Below are 23567 nucleotides of genomic sequence, written 5' to 3'. Positions count from 1 at the left end.
CGGAAAGCTTAATTTTCACAAAAAAGCTCTAATCGCATGGAGAGCTTAATTTTCACAAAAAACTCTCATCGCACGGAGAGCTTAATTTTCACAAAAAGCTTTAATCGCACGGAAAGCTTAATTTTCACAAAAAGCTCTAATCGCACGGAGAACTTAATTTTCGCAAAAAGCTCTCATCGCACGGAAAGCTTAATTTTCACAAAAAGCTCTAATCGCACGGAGAGCTTAATTTTCACAAAAAAGCTCTATTCGCACGGAAAGCTTAATTTTCACAAAAAAGCTCTAATCGCATGGAGAGCTTAATTTTCACAAAGAGCTCTAATCCCATGGAGAGCTTAATTTTCACAAAAAGCTCTAATCCCATGGAGAGCTTAATTTTTTACAAAAAGTTCTAATCGCACGGAGAGCTTAATTTTCACAAAAAGCTCTAATCGCACGGAGAGTGAATGTGCTCTGTGCCGTCGGACGCTCGCATTTAAAGCAAACCATGACTCACAAGAATTAGTTTGAGTGTTGCCACTCGAATTTTTACAATGAATTTTTATCATTTTTAACAAACATTAATTATTTTGTGATTTTAATTATTTCATTACATTAATCAACCACTTATTTAAAAAGATCAAAGTAAATTTTAGCTAGTTATAATAATTTAGTAGTTTGAGGGTAGTCGTATTACGTCGTTGCGCCGACATATACATATATGTTTATCAGCCATCTGGTTTCCATAACACAAGCGAAAATCGTGATCAGATCGTGCCGTGTGTGAAAAATGTCCTGAAATATTAATTATATTTATTTATTTAACTACACAATATTCACCTGCGGTCCAACATCAGTTATCTGCAGGTTATATCCATCGACCAGTCGGAATCTTTCATCTCTGGTCACCATGAGACTGGCTGCAGTAAGAACGGCTGGACCTCGTCGCCATAGCAATACTAGAGATCCTGGAATAATGGGATAGAGAAATCATATGTATGTGAAAACGTCTAAAATAAACTATCTACTGCTGTGTGTGTGTGTTAATACTCTTTTTTATATCTTAATACCAAGTAAGAAAGGCGAGAATGATTTTTGTTTCTATAAAAAAATAATTATTTAAAGCATTTTAATGATATAGTAGAACAACTAACGAATTTTTCAAAGTTTTTCGACCAAAAATCTCTTAATATAATATTAGATTTTTAGCCCCTTTTTTATAATTTTTGATCTTAAGTACTTATTATAAAGGAAGTAGGTATATTTTATAAAGGAAGAAATGACTTTTCAATTAATTGTTTTAACTAATGTGCTATTTTTTGGTATTCTAATAAAAACAATAAATAAAGTGTTTCTCGATTAAACCTACCACTTCAACATAACTATAAATTAATTATAACATAACTAAAACTTAATTATAACATAAATACAACTTAATTATAACTTAAACATAACATAACTTAATTATAAGTTATATTACACATCACTTACCTAAGTTCTGTACTTGGCATGGCAACAGTAACGTGTCTCCCACCACTGTCCTGAAAGAATGGCCCCGGGATACGAACCTTGGACCATCATCTGAAAAATAAACCAATTAACTAAAAATGTATTCAATATCTGCTAAATAGTAATAGTAAATACTAAAAACATAAATAAGTTATGTATTATCGTGTCAGAAGTGAAACTTTTTTTGCAAGATTCCAAGATACCAAAATCGTCGCCTTACTACATGACGGACGGTATTGCCATGACGCGACGTTGAAATTTTACATACAATTAAACGCGTTTATTTTTTTTTAATTTCTAAATGACACTGTTAATTTTCTTTGACCACGAGAAAAAAGCTGCGGGCGGAAAGCTACTTATTTATAAGTAAAGGCCAGTATCAAATGAGCTTAACAAGTTAATTTATAAATAATCAAAATAGAAGGAAGTCATATACAACAGTGTACCGGAAGTTGGTGGGTCCGTTATCGCACTTCCGGTCGGGGATTGCTTTTAAACATGGCTGATTGTTTCGCTTTTTAGATCTAGGCTAGGTTTGAGCTGGGTTCAAACTCAAACTCAAACATTTATTTATACCACCGATTCGGAAAGCATCTATGGAGAAGAACCGGCATGAAACTCCATAGTTGCTCTTTTAAAATCATGTCAATATTAGAATTAACTTTCACATAATAATATGTTACTACATAAATCATAATATGCCAAAGAACTGTCCTGTGGTTCTTTCGCGACAATCCTCCATGGATTTTCATCTTCCATATTTTATGTATTTTCTAAGATTATTTTTCCGACCCAAATATCGACCAATAGAATTGCACCATTCGACGTCACGTGGTACAACCTACATGGTATTATACTGATAATTTTTTGAAAATTTTCTCTGGTCGTTGACGTCAAACTGACAGGTTCAATTCAATTGTGAAATTATTGGCCGACATTTGGGACGGAAAAATAATCTCCCGAATACCACACGAGCTTCAAAATTATCTGGCATTTCCCTCAAGGTTCCCTGCAAACAAATAAAGTCGTCAAGTTTTTCAGGAAAAATCATTTTTTAACCTTGACTAAAAACTTGACTCCTTCATTTGTTTGCAACGAACCTATCGGAAAATACCCGATAATTTTGAAGCTCTTGTGGTATTATGAGTGAATATTTAATCATATTATTATTATTATATTACTACTACTTATACTATATATATTACTAACTGCTTACTATGGCAATTTATAATTTTTAATCTACTAATAACTAGCTTGTTAAAACCTAACAAAATTTGCTATTGTATATCTATAATCTACTATAAAAACTTGATTAAAAAACACGGCTGATGCTGTGTTATCCGTTATATGAATCCGTTGCATAGTTTTTAAGATCTACGCATACATAGGGACAGACAGACAAATACAAAAAAAGCCTCTAGAAAAAAGCCAAGTGAATAAAATATGTTTGAGGTTTTTGATGTGACAACGACTTATAATTCGATAGCGCCGGCTGCACGCACGAAAAAACATGACTCATGCGGCGTTACCTCGCTCTGAGGCGTTCCATGTAAGGCTTGAAGTGCAAGCGAGAACGCGGAACGAGCGACAAAGAAGCACAATCGTTGTCACGTTCAACTATCGTACTGACGAAAAAAAATTGGTTGTCTTTACAGACAACCAATTTTTTTTCAACAATATATTTATTTATTTTATTTATTTAAAAAAAGGCTTACCAACTAGATACATAATTTTTTGTTCAAACAATTCAATATTTACTTAAAATAAACATTAGTATTTACGTATCTAAATTACAGGTAGGCACCGCTTTAACAATTTTTCATAAAAATTAGATTATATCTAAATAGAAACCAGAAGTAAAAACTTAAATTACAATTTGTTTAATGTTTTAACAATATGCTTTTTGAACGAGCTTAGTTTTGAAAAATAAATATCTGTGTTATGATCAACTGCAAATATTCTATTATATAATTTTAAAATAAGTTGTAACGGGGAGTTCGAACCATATTTATTTTTTGAAAATTTTGTGTACATAGGGCAAAAAGTACTTAGCCGACAATTATAGATAGGCACCGAGAGACCAATTTGCGACAACAGTGATGGACAGTCTATCTCATTGTTTAATAATTTATGTAGGCATATTAGCTGTGACGCGCTTCTGCGCGCTTCCAAAGACTCCATTTTAAAAAAGTTTAGCTTTTCGCTATAATTTGTAAGAATATTGTTTTTGGTGATATAACTTAATCTATTAATAAATTTTTTCTGTACTGATTCAATACGAGTAATATATTTTTTATAGTAAGGACACCAGACAACTGAATTGTATTCAAGGTTGGACCTTACGAGAGAATTATAAAGTATTTTCATAGCGAGAGTAGATTTAAAATCCTGTGTATTACGAAAAATAAAACCTAGCATTTTAAAACTTTTGCGAACCACCAGATCTATATGTGTATCAAATCTGCATTCCTCATCCAATGTAATACCTAAGTCTTTAAGATTGTACTTTTGATTAATACCAATATCATCAATTTTATAAGTTGTTTTGAATCTAACATGTTTTCTGGAAAGTTTTATAAAATTACATTTACTTCCATTCAGTTGCATTAGGTTATTCTTACACCAGAGAGATACTCGATTTATATCATCCTGCAGTTTTTGTTGGTCTTGAGAGCAATTTACCGATCTGAAAAGTTTCAAGTCGTCCGCATAAACCTCATATTCAGATTCCAAGATAACATTTGTAATGTCGTTAATAAATAATGTAAACAATAATGGGCCTAGATGGGAGCCTTGGGGAACTCCAGATAACTGATAGTATTCTTTAGACTGATATCCGCTAAGCCTAACTGTTTGTGGTCTAAGGTATAAGTAAGACTGCAACCAGAGTAAAACCTGTTCTGAAAGACAAAAAGTGTCCCTAAGTTTTTTTATTAGCAGATGGTGATTCACTGTATCAAAGGCCTTACTGAAATCAGTGTAGATTGCGTCGACCTCATTACCGTTACTTATTTTTGTTATTACTGAGTTAGTGAAACTTAGCAAATTGGTAAGTGTCGAACGTTTTTTTGTGAAACCATGCTGGTTCACAGAAATAAGACTCTTGGTGTGCCACGATATGTAACCATAAACGAAAGACTCAAAAATTTTCGCGGGTATCGATAACAACGTAATAGGCCGATAATTTTTTACTTCACACTTATCCCCCTGTTTAAAAATTGGCACTATCAAACCTTTTTTCCAAAAAGTTGGAAATATTCCGCTGTTTAGAGATTTATTATAAATTATAGATAGAGGAACTGACAATTCCGTTGCACATCTTTTGTAGAATACCGTACTGATACCGTCATAACCCGAACCTTTATTAATATCGAGTAATTGTAATTTACGCTTGACCTCCCGTTCATTAATATTTATGTTATTACGAGCACACATAGTTAAAGATGAAAGTACGTTTTGTGACGACAAGGATGACGATGATTGACTGTATACCGAAGAAAAATGTTCAACAAATAAGTTTGCTATTTCATTACCATCATTTGCTGATTTATCATTAAGTACCATAACAGATGGAAAGTTGCAGGCATGACTCCTCTTAGATTTTATGTAAGTCCAAAAGGATTTAGGATTTTGTAATATATCGCCCTGTATTTTAGTTATATAATCTTCATAAGACTTATCTAATATAATGCGAGTTCTATTTTTTAATAAATTATACTGCAGTTTATCCATTTCGTTTTTATATATTTTATAGCGTTTACGATATTTTTCTTTTTCACCTAACAATTTAATAAGCCTATTTGTGAACCAGGGAGGATACTTAGAGTTGCGCCTTTGCTTAAGTGGAACGTATTGCTTTATTAAATTTCGCATATACAACATTATAACTAGCTGTACGGTTTTACCTGCATAGCCCTGCTATATTAGCCTTCCTCGATGAATGGGCTATCCAACACCGAAAGAATTTTTCAAATCGGACCAGTAGTTCCTGAGATTAGCGCGTTCAAACAAACAAACAAACTCCTCAGCTTTATAATATTTATTTATTTATTTATTTATTTAGACATACCAACAGAGTACACATAAAAATTATAACAATTAGATCTAAACAACTAACGAATATTAATGTGATGTATACACCAATTACAGGTATGCACAAGAAAACTTATACATAGGTATAATTACGTTACTGTTATTTTAAGTGCTTAAATAAATTTAATTACAAAAATAAAAATAAATAAATCGTTAAACATTTTTTTTACTGAATTTTTGTACCAAACAAGAATTTAGTAATTTTTTTAATATTAAGTAAAGATAGTTATAGTATAGTCTAAAATATAAATACGATTGCACAATGCACAACCATTTATTATTTCCCGCCAAAATATTGCCAAAACACCGTAATCCAATAAAACGCAGGCACTAAACGAGACAGGAAATGACGTCACATTTCCACAAACATCCGCCCGCCATTTTGCGTTAAGTTTACGATGGCCGTCGGAAGCGCTATTATTGGGGTTTCTTTATTTATGAGGAAAAGTGGTTAATTTTGGTGGAGACGTGAGAAAGAAAGAAAGAATACTGATATAGATTATATTTTATTTTGGCCAGACAAACTTGCTTAGGATAATTATTATCAAATATCAAAATGTCCTATCCTATGTCTATACAGGGTGTCCCACCGTTGGTATACTAAGCTCAAAGGAGGTTATAGTTTTGCACACACTGAGTACGTAAAAATACTAAAATTCCAGACACATTTTTTTTCAAATAGATAATTCTTAAAACTTTATGTGTACATTCGTTTAAGATTAATATGTTTTCATAGATAAAATGTTCACATTAGTGAAGCGGTATATGCCGGCTGCGCGAAGTTAGAGAAGAAAACATGGATTTTAAGGAAAAATTTAGCAAAAAAATTCTGTATTTTTTACGTGATCAGTGAATGCAAAACTACAAGTCCCTTCGCGCGTGTACCGATAGTGGGCTGTGGGACACCCTGTATAGGTGTATACTGTATACCTTTATGATGAACGTTGAAAAATGTTATGACGATTCAAAAGTACTTTTATAAGAATTTGAATAAATAAATGTTTGAGTTTGAGTTTTGAGTTTCTTCTATCCTACTAATATTATAAATGCGAAAGTTTGTGAGGATGGATGTATATGTAGGTGTTGGTATGTTTGTTAGTTGTTACTCACACGCAAATACTATTGAACAGATTACAATGTTTAGCACACATATAGAGGGTAACTTGGATTATCACATAGGATAGGTTTTATCCCGGAAATCGCACGGGAACGGGAACTATGCGGGTTTTTCTTTGAAAACGCGGGCGAAGCCGCGGGCGGAAAGCTAGTGTATAATTAATAATAAACAATAATACTATGAGTAACTAATGAATGCTTCAACTCATGAACATATTATATTGTCACCGATCATTTATAAGTGTACAAAGAATTAAATCTGTCCATTTTTAAGTCAAAATCGTATCTAAATTTGGTTATATGTACAAAAATACAGGTAAATCTAATAAAATTGTGTTAATAAGAAACAGATAAACTCAGATTATCTTTATTCTATTACTAGCTGTGCTCCGCGGTTTTACCCGCATTGCTCCGCTCCTGTTGATCTTAGCGAGATGATATTATATAGCCTTCTTCGATAAATAGCTATCTAACACAGAAATAATTTTCAAATCGGACCAGTAGTTCCCGAGATTAGCGTGTTCAAACAAACAAACTCTTCAGCTTTATAATATTAAGTATAGTATAACTTCTTAAAACTATAATTAAGTACAACTGGAAATCTACTGGCAAAAATAAACAAAAACATAATTATCTATATTATGTATTTACTTTGATCTATATGGCCTCTCTTGTCTAGAAACAATATTTATTTTAATGCCACCAATAAGACTTGAGCTATAAAAACATATCGAGAGATAAATTATTATATACTAGGTTTCCGCCCGCGGCTTCGCCCGCGCAGTCAAAGAAAAACCCGCATAGTTCCTGTTCCCATGGGATTTCCGGGATTGCGTAATTTTCCCGGGATAAAAAGTAGCCTATGTCCTTTCTCGGGTATCAAAATATCTCCATACCAAATTTCATGCAAATTGGTTCAGTAGTTTATGCGTGATTGAGTAACAGACAGACAGACAGAGTTACTTTCGCATTTATAATATTAGTATGGATATATAAAAAACTATAAATACATAAACTATGTCCAGCATTCAAATAAATAAGATAATTTAAAATATTGTCTTTTTTATGCTGCAATAATAAATAAATCAATACATATAATAAAATTCTAGAAAAGTGGTGTCTGTACAATGAAAATATGTAAAAAAAAATTAGCAGGGGTTATTACTAAATCGATCCCAAACCCAAAACTGTTGTTAAAAAAATTTTTGTCTGTTTGTCTGTTTGTCTGTATGTTTGAACACGCTAATCTCAGAAACGGCTTATCCGATTTAGATGCGGTTTTCACTAATATATTGTAGTAAGCTTCATTTAACATTTAGTGTTTATTTCATGTCAATCGGTTCATAAATAAAAAAGTTATGACCATTTAAGGTGATGAATTAATTTTTCTAACATTTACGGCCCTTTTCAAACCTTCGTAATTTTTATATTATTAAAGTTGTCGTGATGAAAATTCTTGACAAGAAAGTTCAATAGTAACACAATACGTCTACCGTTTTAGAAACATGATTCCATGATATTTTCTCGATAGAAAAAAAATACAAAGTTCTCATTGTTATTTTTTTATAATCTCTGGCATCTTCAAAATAACAAACGTAAAGTTACGACTTTTTGGATATTAACTATAAAATATACAACCTATACGTCTACCGATTTAGAATTTTGAAATATGCGATGGTTTTGAAATAAACAAGAAATACTTGAAATTAGCGCGCGACCAGCCAATATAGCGAGAGCCGCCCTGTACCTTCCTACCCCGATCGCTGCACGAGTCATTCCCGCTACGGCCGTCACACGGGGAACTTGTGTCGCTCGCGCAATCGTAAAAAAGGGTGACAACACGATAAGACAAAATGAGACAAATGGGGACAATAAAGAAAATAAGAAGAAGAAACATAAAGGTTGGAGAAAAAAGAATGCTTACAATTGGAACAAATTAATGAAGAAGTTGGTTTTATTTTAAATTTGATGATAATTGTATTATAGACGATGTTTGATATGTACCCCTGTTTTAAGTACATAACGAATATGTAAGATTTTTTTCATTAATAGCATAGATAATCTTTTCAGAAATCCGGAATCCAGAAGGAAAATAAACCCACTGATTGTTCACAATGTGAACCCACTCCTTCGTAAGTACCTTTATTCAGTCAAAAATGTATGTTATCAACGTTCTACTGGTTTTATCGCATGATTCCATTTTTAGCAAAAAGCAACAAAGTGCAAAGAAATAAAAAATCATGGTGAACTTAGTGGAAGTATGGCGGACGTGATATGGAACAGGAGCTCATTGGAGTAGTATTATATTTTAAAAAAATACGAAAAAATTTCAAGAATTACATTTCTTAGTAGGTGGTAGATAAGTATGTTGTATAAAGAATTTGATGTTGATATTTATTTCATTTATACTTACTACACCTGTGCGGGAAATTGCTTAGTACTAAAACAGGTTTATATTCATATTTACATAGTAATGTGAGTTTTAATTTCGAAAAATTTTGTGTAAGTATATTAAATTGAGTTCCTGGGTGATCTGGAAACACAATTGGGCCCGGAAGATGGCGCTGCAGTCACTCCTAATCACATGAACCGATTTGGATGAATATTTGTGTGCACATTTCATTGTTGTGGGATGATTGGTTGATTCGTTTTCACATTAGCTAATATTATGTATTTTTGTTGTAAACTTAATTTAATGTTTATAAAACATTATTATTGGTATAAATAAGCCAGTGTTCGTCTCACATTGCTGTACCTGCCTGCCTACCTACCCTACCAGGGCCTAACTTTGTTCTGGCTATTTTATTTTGATTATTTGTAATGAATAATTACAATTATAATAGAGTGCAAAAAATAAATACATGCGTCAATATATTTTGTGTTTTTTTTTAAACAATTTTTCTATTTCTTCTATTCTTTCTTCATCGATAAAATTGAATCTGCATTAAATAATTGCAAAATAGTTAAAAAAGTTCCCAACCGAAAAAGACCCCTGAAACCTTGGATTACTTTCGGGCTTATTAAATGTTTAAGAAAAAGAGATAGATTACATAAAAGAACCAAAAGAAACCCCACAGATCTTGCTTTACTCGATGAATACAAGAAATATAGAAACACATGTAATAACATCATAAAAAATGTGAAAAAGTCATATTATAAAGACAAATTGGACAAAAATTATGGCAATCCAAAGGGCATGTGGAAGATAATAAAGGAGGCATGTAGTCTATCGAACAACAGAGCACCTAGCAATGAACTTTTAAATTTAAAGTATGATACGATTGACGCATTGAATGTAGTCAATAACTACTTTATTTCAATAGGTGGAACACTCGCAAAATCTACCCTTAATTCACTGAAGAAAACGGAGAAGGAATTAACACTAGATTTAAAAAACGATGAGTGTCCTAAAAATTCTCTTCTACTTAGTCCTACTGATCCTCAAGAAATATGTGGGCTCTTATCTAAGCTGAATTCCTGTAGTGCTTCTGGCTATGATAATATACCTACCCGCATATTTAAAGAATTCAGAGACCTCCTGTCACCCCACATATCCTATATATGCAATCTAAGTATTAAAACAGGAGTTTTTCCAAAGCCTCTTAAAAAAGCCATTGTTATCCCTATCCATAAATCAGGCGACAGATCATGCCCCTCTAATTATAGACCTATTTCTCTGCTATGTACTTTAGCTAAGATATTAGAAAAATGTGTAAGCAAGAGACTTACTCGCTTCTTAGAAAAAAATAAGCTCCTACATAGCAACCAATTTGGATTTAGAAGTGGAAGATCTACTGAGGATGCCACACTGCGGCTCACTACACAAGTGTCAACGCATCTGGATGAAGGATATAAGTGTCTAGGAATATTTCTAGACCTTCAAAAAGCCTTCGACACTGTGTCCATCCCAATTATGCTTGCTAAGCTGGAGCATGTGGGCGTAAGGGGCCTTCCCCTTGCCTGGTTTACAGATTACCTGTCTAACAGAACGCAATCTGTGCGTATAGAATCTAAACTGAGTAACGAGGGTGAGGTCTCTTATGGAGTGCCGCAGGGTAGCACTCTCGGTCCTATGCTGTTTCTGATATATGTGAATGAGCTGTGTAAACTAAATGTGGCTGACTGTGAGGTAACTATGTTTGCTGACGACACGGTTATATTATTTAAAGGTAAAACATGGAAAGAGGTATTTAAAAAATCTGAAAAGGGACTTCGAGCTGTGACCGGGTGGTTGGAGACTAATTTGTTAAAATTAAATGTATCTAAAACTAAATACCTATGTTTTTCAAAAACATCTGCAATTAGTCCAGCTGATCACCTGGACCTTACACTACATGTTTTTCCGTGCAACCGTGATTCCAGCAGTACTACAGGCTCATGCATGTGTCCGAATATACAGAGAGTTCCCCAAATAAAATATCTTGGCATCATAATTGATGATAAGCTTAACTGGATTCCGCAAATTAGAAATGTCTCAACGCGGATCAGAAGATTAATATATGTATTTAAAACACTTAGAAACTTTGCAAGCAATGACTTAATAACTCTAATTTATAAAGCACTTGGGGAATGCCTCATAAGCTACTGTATAACATCGTGGGGAGGAGCAGCAAAAACCTATCTCTTAGAAATTGAAAGGTCTCAGCGTGCGCTTTTAAAAGTAGCTTTCAAGTTACCATTCGACCACCCAACTACCATGTTATACTCTAAAGTGAAGATTTTAAGTGTCCGAAAACTATTTGTGTATCAATGTATACGGCGTTATCATAGATTTAATAACAGCAATGAGTATAACAAAAATAGAAGAGTTGCTGTTCCAGTTCCGTGGACTAAATCCAAATTTGGACACAGGCACTATAAATATATTGCTCCAAAACTGTACAATAAAATGAATAAGTTTTATAATATTACTGCTCTGAACAATTACCAAATTAAGGCTAGAATTTTGAATTGGTTATCTAGACTTGACTACAATGACACAGAAAATCTATTATAAATTCCTTAAATGGATTAATTATTAATACAGGTATCCACAAACACAAAGACACACACACACACACACACACACGCACCCACATACACACATACACACACATGCACGCCTGCACACACGCACACTTACATAATCTTATTCTCCTAATTAATATAGTATTGATAATGGTTTTGGACTTATTGATTTTTTTTTTTTCTTTTTATTAATTTTAATTTTTAAATTATTAATTTCCATTTCTTGATTTTTACATTTTAATATACTTATCATGAATCTTAATTTTACCTTTTAATTGTAATTTTAATTGATTGGAAATTGTAATTTGTAATATTTAGCTATAATAACTTAGGTACTACTAACTTACATTTATTGTTATGTTGATTGTAACAACTTATAATAATAGTGTTGCATTGTTTCGATTTAATATTGATTTTTTGCTGATTTAATATATGTTGCTCAATTTATTTTATAATTACTAACTTATTTAATTTTAGATGAATTTATTTATGTGATGATATAATTTTCGAAATTTGTTTTGGACGTGCTTTATTTGTAATTAGATACCTAGACACATTTTGTTTTTTGTTTTGCTGTATGTACTTATTTGTTATTGATTTTTTTTTAATAGTTTTAATTGCATGTAAATTTTTTAATTTATTTTTGATTTTATTTAATTTGTCTCTGATTTTTTTCGTGTCATGTAACTGTAAATGGAAGACACAGGCTCCTGAAAAACAGTTCTTACTATCTTAGGAGCCTGGGTCGCTCTTATTTGTAAAATGTTTTAAGTGGAATAAATGATTTATTTATTTATTTATTATTTATTTAAAAAAATATCATTCCGACCGCGGCTTTGCCCGCTTGGAATTAGGTTATATCGTGAATCCTGTTTTATCCCACAGAAGTGTTCAGTTCGGATAAAAAGTATCCTATGTGTAAATCCAGGCAATTAGCTATATTTTATCAAAATTGGTAATGTAGTCTTGACGTGATTAAGTAACAACTAACAAAAAAATATACAAATTAACATCCAAAGTTTCGCATCAGTTTTACTGTATTAGTGATATCTTCCACTCTTGACTTTGACTGAGAAGAATTAGGGTTTATAACTTCTTTCAGAAATAGTACCTTTCATTTCTGGGCATGATGTAATATCTACGTCATCAAATTCTATCTAAATCAATTCAGTAGTCCGCGTTATTGATTACCATTTCATTTTTTCAGAGTAACAATATTTTTTGTTATTTTAAAGATTATTTATAACCTGTATTATTTTGTAATAAAGTAAACATTACGAAATAATAATAATTATTAATAATGTCTAAGTAGTTGTTGGAAAGAAGATTATTTGTTTATAAGCAAGAAAATAAAACCAATAAATCAACAATTGAATAAATGTATAACAATATTATAACTGTATGACGACTCCATACATGTTTGTCCCGACTCGGCCAGCGGCAGCGCGGCGAGTTTGCAAGAATGACTTCGCGCACACCCGCGTTCGCGATAGCGAGCTATTAGACTCCGCCCGCCAAGCAGTGGATTTTTTTTTGTGTATCGTCTTAAGTAGATAATCACAGCGAACATTTGCTAAGGCATTCTAATACATGTATTACTTTATTACGTAAATTATACGCTAAAGTTATTCCTTGACATGTCCAGATGATCATATCGAAAGTCCCCAAGCGTGGGGGGGGATGGTTATGCTGAGGGGGTAGTAGGGCGGGTCAAAGGACCTTTATTTAGATTTTTGCTCATAAGTCTAAAACCTGCACAAATATGTAGCATTATGGTTACTTCTAGGTAAATTTTCTATATAAAAGGTCTTTGAAATTATGTCGTAGGTATTATTTTTAACCCAAAGAGGGGTGTTATGTCCGCTATGTGTGTATTGCGTGTCTGTCTGTGCTACCGTAGCTCGCTAACGGGTAATACCAATTAGATGCGTTTTTTTGTTACATTAGTTGTTTATTATATTATATAGGGGTAAGTGGGAATGAAAAAAACGAATGTTAGTTGTTAATGTAGGTTATACCCAAGTGATATATCAAATGAAAATAGACGACATGTCAGAAACAATTAGTCAAATTTTATCAAAATCGGTTCATCCATTTATTTGATATGGGGGTAAAAGTGGGAATAAATAAATGAATTTTATCAAATATACTCAAGTGACGTATCTAATGAAAGACATGACGTGTAAAGTACAATAAGACATATTTTATCAAAATTGGTTCATCCATTTATTGGATATAGGTATAAAAGTGGGAATAAAAGTTGTCAAATAATATATCCCAAGTGGCATATCAAACGAAAGGGCATGACCTGACGTGAGAAGTATGATGAGGCATATTTAATCAAAATCGGTTCATCCATTTATTGATTTATAGCGGTAAAAGTGGGAATGAATAATCGAATGTGGTCAAATAATATAATCAAGCGGCATATCAAATGACGTGTGAATTACAATTAGTCATGTTTTATCAAAATTGGTTAATCTGTTTATTACATATAGGGCACCTTAGTGGGGATAAATAATCCAAATGGAGTACCAAACGAAAGGATATGACATGTACATAATATATAGGTATGATTAGACAATAGACATGGTTTAGATCAAAATCGGTTCAGCCATTTACCTACTAGGGGTGAAAGGGAAAAGTTGAACGTCTGTGAAAGTAGAAGGAATATGGGAGCGGGAGAATAACCACATCCTGGAAATTTTGAACTCTTCTGTACCTAAGTTTTATACCTAGCTCAGTTTAGTAATAAATTTTACTAACAGTTCTTTTGTGTTATTATTTATTTTATTTCTTAACTTTATAATAATGTGTAAGTACTTATAATTTAGTTGTATATGTAATATGATAGTACGTGTTTCAAGACGTGTTTACTCAATAATTGTGTGTTAAGTAGTAACTACTATGCAGTCACTATTCCACGCGGACGAAGTCGCGGGCACAGCTAGTAAATAATAAATAAATATTATAGGACATTATTACACAAATCGACCTAGTCCCACAGTAAGCTCAATTAAGGCTTGTGTTGTGGGTACTAGGCGACGATAAATATAATATTTAATAAATACATATTATATAGATAATAACACCCAGACCCAAGAACAAATAATTGTGTTCATCACACAAATATTTGCCCTGACCGGGGATCGAACCCGGGACCGTCGGCTCAGTAGGCAGTTACTTTACCACTGCGCCAACCGCGTCGTCACTATACACAATAGGACACAATAGGAGAGCGCTTGGCCACGATCTCGCCTGATGGTAAGCTGAGATGTGGCCTAAGATGGAGCGCGCTTCCCTAGAATGTACCAGCCCCCCTAGACAAGTGGCTTTCTATTAGCGTAAAGTTCAATAGAATAGATTATGAATGTATGAAATTGACGTTTGATTACGACGACGACGACGACGATGGAATACGTCAATCTCATACATTCATAATCTATTCTATTGAACTTTACGCTAATAGAAAGCCACTTGTCTAGGGGGGCTGTTCACTCTTCTCTTGAAGACCCCCATATTGTACTCATCGGGGAACACAGATTCAGGAAGCCATGTTCCAGTCCCTAGCGGTTCGAATAAAGAATGACAACTACATGTAAACACACATCCTATCCTATCCATTCTACTAATATTGTAAATGCGAAAGTTTGTAAGGATGTGTGTGTGTGTGTGTGTGTTTGTTATTCTTTCATATGCATTTTACATTTTTAATACATTGTAATGAATCTCCGAAAATCTAAAAAGCTGCAAAATTTTGAACGTAAGTATATATTTATTTCAATCTGGGCGTAATAATACAATCATCTACTATCCTTCTAATATTATAAATGCGAAAGTTTGTGAGGATGGATGTATGTATATTGTGTATGTGTGTGTATGTTTGTTACTCTTTTACGCAAATACTACTGAACCGATAACAATGAAATTTAGCACACTTAAAATATAGAGCTAACTTGGATTAACACATAGGATAGCATTTATCCCGGAAATCCCACGGGAACTTGAACTATGCGGGTTTTTCTTTGAAAATTGAGAACTTTTTGAAATTAAAATACTTTAGGCGTGTTGAGAGTAAAATTTCAAGGTCATGGCAATGCCGTCACGTCATGGAGTAAGCGGACGACTTTGGTATCTTTGAATCTTGCCAAAGAAAATTCACTTCTGACACTCTTTTTTTCATGTCGGTTGAAAATTCGCGCGATAATCATAACTTTCTACACAGTTGGGTAAATAAAACCCTGGTAGCTTCTCCAAATCATAACTTTCTACACAGTCGGGTAAATATAACCCTCCTAACTTCAAAAACGTTAAGATTTATTTCTCGAACAAAATGATATATAGCGAAATCTTTTGTTTTCCGTTCGAGTGCTTAAAAACTTCGAAACTCCTATATAAATAATGGTGCCGTCTGTCAGTTGCAACGAATTAATACCCGTAGTTTTTCGATATATTTAAAGTTGGAAAAATTTTCCAAGACGCTTTTGTAAATGGTATAACGTCTTAAGTTATATTTTTTTTGTTCTTTAACAAATTTTTCAGTGGTTAAATAAGGGTTTAACTTTAATACGTGAAGAGTAATTAATAAATTATATTTTACTAGCATTCCGCCCGCGGCTTCGCCCGCTTTGTCTAAAACATAATCTATATATATAAAACTCAAAGGTGACTGATATAATGATCTATCAACGCACAGCCCAAACCGCTGGACGTATCGGGCTGAAATTTGGCATGCGGGAACTGTGCGGGTTTTTCTTTGAGAACGCGGGCGAAGCCGCGGGCGGAAAGCTAGTAAAACCTTCCTCTTGAATCACTATCTATCTATTAAAAAAAAAACCGCATCAAAATCCGTTGCGTAGTTTTAAAGATTTAAGCATACATAGGGAGTAGGGACAGAGAAAGCGACTTTGTTTTATACTATGTAGTGATATGATATGATACTTGTATTAAACATAAAAATTACACATTTTTTATATATTGTTATATTCCGTTTCGAACATTTTCTATTGATCGTGAATCGATATGATGTAGAAATAAATGGAGGTAGTTTACAAATTATTTTTTTACGCCTATGACCACGCTCATTGTAGTTAAGTTTTAAGTATCAAATTCATATATTTTAACAGTTTAAATATTCGATTTTGAAACCAAATGATGTTTTTCTCGAAAATCAAATAGGTACAGCATTGCATATACATACCTAGTATAAAACAAAGTCGCTTTCTCTGTCCGGTGTCCTTATGTCCCTTGTACGCTTAAATCTTTAAAACTACGCAACAATTTTGATGCGTTTTTTTTAATAGATAGTGATTCAAGAGGAAGGTTTTAGTATAGGTATAACTTATTAGGTTTTGGACAAAGCGGGCGAAGCCGCGGAAAAACTAGTAATTTATAAATGTCGCAGGCAAATGCATGGCATCGTCAATTTAGAAAAATTCGCAGTTTTATATCATACCTAATTATAATAATTATTACATCAACTTACTTCTATTACTCTGCGCATGGGCAGCCCCAAAGATGGCTGCCAGTAGTAGCCACGACGCCATGTCTCAGCATCTACTCGTCTTTGTCGCACACTGCCTCATCTGGAATGATAAAAAGAGATGAATATAGTGAGTCTTTTCAACTATTAAATTGTAGGTATCTAAGTGTTTACAGTATGTTATAGTCAAAACGTACAGCTGGTAAACACCGCTATTGACTGCAAAAAAATCTGACAAATCAAAAACAGGCGTGATGGTTATGAGTTCGAGCGATTATTTTTCCTCGATACAAATCCGTGAATCCAATTACACTATCTAACCGTGAAATAATTTTACTAATCCGTATCTGAGTTTAGCATGTTCAAGCAAGCAATCAAACAAACTCTTTAGCTTTGAAATATTAGTAATTTTAAAAGAAAAGAGCAAGCGGAGGTAAATGTTAAAAAAATATGTAATGACGATTTAAAAGTGCTCTTCTATGAAGTCTAATTGAATAAATAAATGTTTGAGTTTGAGTATACCTATAGTCACAGTAAAAGAACCACAACGCGAAACTTGAGTTCTGGCTCTAATGAAAACGCTCACGATTTCGGTTTTGAGCTTAAAATCTATCTTATACCACACCCCGGACACTCCATACAAAATTATCGTTTTGACAGTCACACTGTAGAGACTGCAAATGTGTGTGTTAACGCTTTATGGTTGGCACATTTTTGACTAGCGTAAAAAAAAATCGCGTTTTTCTGATGAAATACATCCGTAAACAGCACAATATCTAACCATTTTCTACGAAAAACGATAATCACAAATCCAAAATAATAAAATTACTCTTCGTTGCGTCTCGTCCCTGTAGAAAAATATGGACCATTTTTAGACTGATCGTGCGGGGGAGGTAAGTGTTTAATTTTGGCGGGAGGCGGAGAGTGTCCGTTCTGTAGCGTTTAGCTACTACATATTATGTATTCTGTGCTTATACCTACTACCCGAAGAGTTTGTGTACGAAACAATCTCGGAAATAACGGTTCAAATTATTGTTTTTTGTCTAGATAGTTCAAATATAGTGGAAGGCTATAACTATAAAATTATACTACGAGTTACGATAACTAGGAGATAAGCAGTTACAAAATGAAAATCTTAATCGAATGAATTTAATTAAAATAAAAAGTCAATTATTAAATAACATTTATAATAATTTCGTAGTAGTTACAAATAATGTAACCACTTTTATGCATAACAACAATAATTGGCAACCCTTAAACTAATACCACAAAATAAATGAAAAATTTAATATCACCTAACATTTTCACTATCATTCAAGTTTGATTGATTCTTATAGGGGTGGTCTTCCCTTGCAATAGCATTCCTTAGGGTGCCGTTATAGTTGCTTCATAGCATGTTATTACTTGCTAACCGACTGCGTGAAAGAGGGTTGTGTTTTATGTGTAAGTGGTCAGACTATAACCATAAAAATAGCGTGTGTCCCGAGCACACGTGTTAGAAGTGAAACTTCTTTGGCAAGATTCAAAGATAACAATCGTCGCCTTACGACATGACGGTATTGCCATGACGCGACCTTGAAATTTTACTTTCAACGCGCCTAAAGAAGTTTTACTTCAAAAGAGTGTGTACGTGTATGTCAAACTAGATTTCCGCCCGCGGCTTCGCCCGCGTTTGCAAAGGAAAACCCGCATAGTTCCCGTTCCCGTGGGATTTCCGGGATAAAAACTATCCTATGTGTTAATCCAAGTTACCCTCTATATGTGTGCTAAATTTCATTGTAATCGGTTCAGTAGTTTTTACGTGAAAGAGTAACAAACATCCATACATCCATACATCCATACATCCATACATCCTTACAAACTTTCGCCTTTATAATAGTATTAAGATTAAGATTAAGATAAATGGTTGTGTGTGTATTTTTATAGATTTAATGTTTAACACGCTTTTATTAGTTTCACCTGTATGTTTGTATGTAACCAACTTCTTTAGACTCCATTTTGATTATTATTTTAAATTGACATATTAATTAAATTCAAACTTTGTACCAATACTAATTTCATAAATATTCATCCTATCCTACTAATATTATAAACTAGATTTCCGCCCGCGGCTTCGCCCGCGTTTTCAAAGGAAAACCAGCATAGTTCCCGTTCCCGTGGGATTTCCGGGATAAAACCTATCCTATGTGTTAATCCAAGTTACACTCTATATGTGTGCTAAATTTCATTGTAATCGGTTCAGTAGTTTTTACGTGAAAGAGTAACAAACATCCATACATCCTTTCATCCATACATCTATACATCCTTACAAACTTTCGCCTTTATAATAGTATTAAGATGCGAAAGTTTGTGAGGATGTGTATGTGTGTTTGTTACTCTTTCACGCAAAAACTACTGAACCGATTACAATGAAATTAAGCACACATATAGAAGGTAACGTGGATTAACACATAAGATAGGTTTTATGCCGGAAATCCCACGGGAACGGGAACTATGCGGGTTTTTCTTCGAAAACGTGGGTGTAGCCGCGGGCGGAAAGCCTTAAAATTTTCCTCTATAGGTATGAACTATAACTATGTGAAAATAATGCGTATTTAAATCATTCCAAATTTTATAAATTCCAATAGTTATAATTTCCGTTGACCACTCAGACAAAACCGCGGCTAAAAGCTGGTAGACCATGTTTTAATTAGCATTTATCTGGCTAATAAGATAAAAAAACAAATTATCTTCAAACAAGTGTTTCTTTGAAGTTTTTTTCTCTAATTTTCTTTCGAGTTTCCAAACTAAAAAGTGTAATTAAAAGTCAATTTGCTGTCATTAGTGGAAGTTTTTGAACGAAATCTAAACTAGTTTTAGCCCGTGGCTTTGTACGTGTTATAACGAAATTAGACTTATCTCTATGATGAATATTCGGTCTAGGTAATTTAGATTGCCACCATTTTTGCATTATTGATAATATTTAAAAAGCATTAGAATTTCGTATTAATATTTCGTATCTTCTTATTCTTATATATAAAAATGAATCGCAAAATGTGTTGGTAAGCGCATAACTCGAGAACGGCTGAACCGATTTCGATAATTCTTTTTTTATTATATTCCTTGAAGTACGAGGATGGTTTTTATGTAGAAATATGTACCACGGCCGAAGCCGAGGCGGACCGCTAGTTATTAATAAAGATTTGATATCATCTATGTTTCCGCCCACGGGTTATTCATGTATTTAATATTTTTTAGTCTCTTTTCTACGCCGAAAAAAAGAAACTCATTTAAATCGACATAGTTTTTTAATTAAATCTTTACAAACAAACAATCAGAAGATTAATTTCTTTCTTTCTTTCTTTCTAATTTTTGAGAGATAAAAAAAGGTATTTACGTATAACAAAATATAAAAAGTGAATTTTAATTTGTAAATCTTATCCATTTGAATAATTTATTATTTGACCCTTGCCCCTATGGTCCCAGAAACGCCCCAATAAAATTTAAATGCATTTTGACCCCTATTTGTAGTTGGAATTAAATTTAATCTTCGTGAGAGTATATAGGTATGGGAGTCTACTGGTAATATCTATTAATGAAATTATTATCAAAATAGGTTTAGTCATTTCATAGCTTTGGAACAAAAATAAAACAGGATTTAAGGATACATGAAATACAAGTTGTATAAACATTTAAAAGGAAACTAGCTGTGCTGTGCAGTTTTACCCGCAGTGCTCCGCTCTTGTTGGTCTTAGCGTGATGATATATATAGCCTACTAGTGGTCCGCCCCGGCTTCGCCCGTGGTACATATTTCGTAATAAAAGGTAGCCTATGTCCTTTCTCGGGTATCAAAATATCTCCATACCAAATTTCATGCAAATTGGTTCAGTAGTCAGACAGTACAGACAGTAGTAGACAGACAGACAGAGTTACTTTCGCATTTATAATATTAGTATGGATAGCCTTTCTTGATAAATGGGCTATCTAAAAACCGAAATAAATTTTCAAATCGGACTAGCGGTTCTTGAGATTTGCGCGTTCAAACAAACATTATATTATATTTAAAGATTTGAGTAGGAGGAAGGATAGCAAATAGGTACGTTTTTATGGTGTTATAAATTATTTACGGGCTTGTTATTTTCTTTAAAAAAATATTCAATACATGAAACGACTGAACCGATATTAATACGATTTTATGCGTCAGTAGATATCAATTCCTTTGTATGTGTTTTTGGTTGATGTAAGCTTGAATGTGTTTTAAAATAATTCAAAGTGGATTGGATTTTCATGGTATTCGCAGATATGCGATTAATTTATAAAAAATAGCGTGCCGAGCACACGTGTCAGAAGTGAAACTTCTTTGCAAAGAATCAAAGATACCAAATTCGTCGCGTTACTCTATGACGTGCCGGTATTGCCATGATGCGAGCTTGAAATTTTCTCTCTCAACACGCCTAAAGAAGTATCACTTCAAAAACTAATTATTTTGGTGAAAATTGTTTTCCATATCAACAAAGTCGCTTTCCGCTGTCTGTGTGTCAGTATGCTTAAATATTTAAAACTACGCAACGGATTTTGAAGCGGTTTTTGACGTGAAACTTCTATAAGCGCGTTGAGAGTAAAATTTCAAGGTCGCGTCATGGCAATACCGTCACGTCATAGAGTAAGACGACGAATTTAGTATATTTGAATTTATTGTTCTGAATACAGTTAATTATATTTTAAGCTCCTTCGTAATGTTAAAAATAGAAAACTACTCGGCCGATTCACAAAATTCTTTTACCATACAAAAATTACTTTTTTGGGAAATTGATTTTTTATCCCGATCAACGAGCGAAGCCGGGTTAAACTATTGTATAATGACAAACAAGATCGCTAATATGAGAACAGGGTTGTTTGATGGGGGATGATATTTATATAAGGGGTGAATATTGCATTTAACCGACTTTAAAAAAGTTTATTGTGATGTTTAGTATGCTTTAAATGCTGCTAAACGGCTTTTGAGATTTTGATGTAATTTTGTAATGTGATAAATAATCTGTCGCAAATATCCTCTGACTGGAAGGATTTTGAACATTCAATTAGAATATTTTTTGTAACGTTATCACGCGCTAAGCTGTATCGATTAAGGCTTGTACATGCGCTAATAACCTTGACCATACTTGACGGATCTCAAACCTCTCCCGCTGCACCTTCTTTTTTCCTCGCATTTTGTATTTAAAAAGATACCAATCAGTGAAACAAAAAATCCTCGTCAGGGACTGTTGTGTAACTGATAATTTATTAAACATTAAATTTTCAGAGCTCTAAGTCAGCAGGTTACGAAGTTTATAGTGTATTTGCGGAAAAATCGATGACCACGGCACATTTTTTTTCTAGAAATCTATTAACTTTGGAAAAAAGTCCTCGCGAGCAATTCAAGATCAAAGACCATTCTATTTTATATATTTTTTTCGGTATTGTGCTTTATGTTGTACCAGACTTTATAGAGGTTGAACATAGTCGAAATTGCCGGGTAACGCCTTAAGATGCGTTATGATAAAAATATACCTAGGCTACTTTATTTAGGGCCGATTTTTCAATGCTTGGATAAAACTTATCCGTCCAATAAAGTATTACACGATAATATCAAAATGTCACGTAAACTGTCAAATACGGGCAATTAGAATATGTTTTTAAAATGGTAGTTTTATACATTATTCGAGTTTCGACGAATAAGTTTTATCTAAGCATTGAAAAATCAGCCCTTAAATTAATAAGACACTAATTTCCAGCGTGTGCTTATAAAAGTGAAATTTTTTTGTTTGTCTATTTCACTAATGAATTTAACCCTGCATTGCGTACCTACTTAATCTTTACTTCTATACCTACTAATATTATAAAGAGGAAAGGTTTGTATGTATGTATGTATGGTTTTCACGCATAAACTACTGGAACGATTTTCATGAAATTTGGCACAGATAATCTTTAGACCCTGAGAAAGAACATAGGCTTAATATGTACCACGGGCGAAGCCGGGGCGGACCGCTAGTTTATTCATAAAGCCCTTTACAACACAATTTCTGTTTAAAATATATTTGCAACCAGCCATAACAGATCTATTTAAAAATTGCATCGATGCGTTGCCCGGACACAATACCCACCCGTGTGTTTCCAATAATTCGTTTATTTTTTCAACTAAAAATTTCACCAAAGCAACGCCGCGTGCCATTAGTAGGTAATATATTTTATGTTTAATTCAATTTTCTCTGTAACACAATGTCCCTGTTTTTTCCAATAATCAATTTATCTTTTAAATAATCAATTCAACGTTCTAGGCCATCATAGGTTGTTTATTTTATAAGTTTTTATCTTATCTTATCTTCTTCTTATATATAAAAATGAATCGCAAAATGTGTTGGT

At 33.2% G+C, this 23567-nt stretch overlaps 1 protein-coding gene and 1 long non-coding RNA gene across 2 annotated transcripts in view; one reads left to right on the top strand and one right to left on the bottom strand.

The window, feature by feature from the left end:
- Nucleotides 1-23567, bottom strand: part of LOC149475276 (lachesin-like) — a 103434-nt gene that overhangs the window by 8729 nt on the left and 71138 nt on the right. Inside the window, exons 3-5 of the mRNA XM_089713743.1 lie at nucleotides 17189-17288; nucleotides 1471-1560; nucleotides 820-947 (exon numbers count right to left, since the gene is read on the bottom strand). Of these exons, the coding sequence (XP_089569869.1) occupies nucleotides 820-947; nucleotides 1471-1560; nucleotides 17189-17249 (279 nt within the window). The 5' untranslated portion in view covers nucleotides 17250-17288. The remainder of the gene's footprint in view (nucleotides 1-819; nucleotides 948-1470; nucleotides 1561-17188; nucleotides 17289-23567) is intronic.
- On the top strand, nucleotides 8066-9596 carry LOC149475280 (uncharacterized). Its single transcript, XR_016318155.1, has 3 exons — nucleotides 8066-8643; nucleotides 8767-8828; nucleotides 8903-9596. It is a non-coding gene; the product is annotated as an uncharacterized LOC149475280 (long non-coding RNA).

This window comes from Colias philodice, chromosome 31 (assembly GCF_061535455.1).
Source record: "Colias philodice isolate Cphi_HAF_F1 chromosome 31, ilColPhil1 Martin Lab GWU primary, whole genome shotgun sequence".
Taxonomy (NCBI): Eukaryota; Metazoa; Arthropoda; class Insecta; order Lepidoptera; family Pieridae; genus Colias; species Colias philodice.
This window is presented reverse-complemented; position numbering and strand designations above follow the sequence as displayed.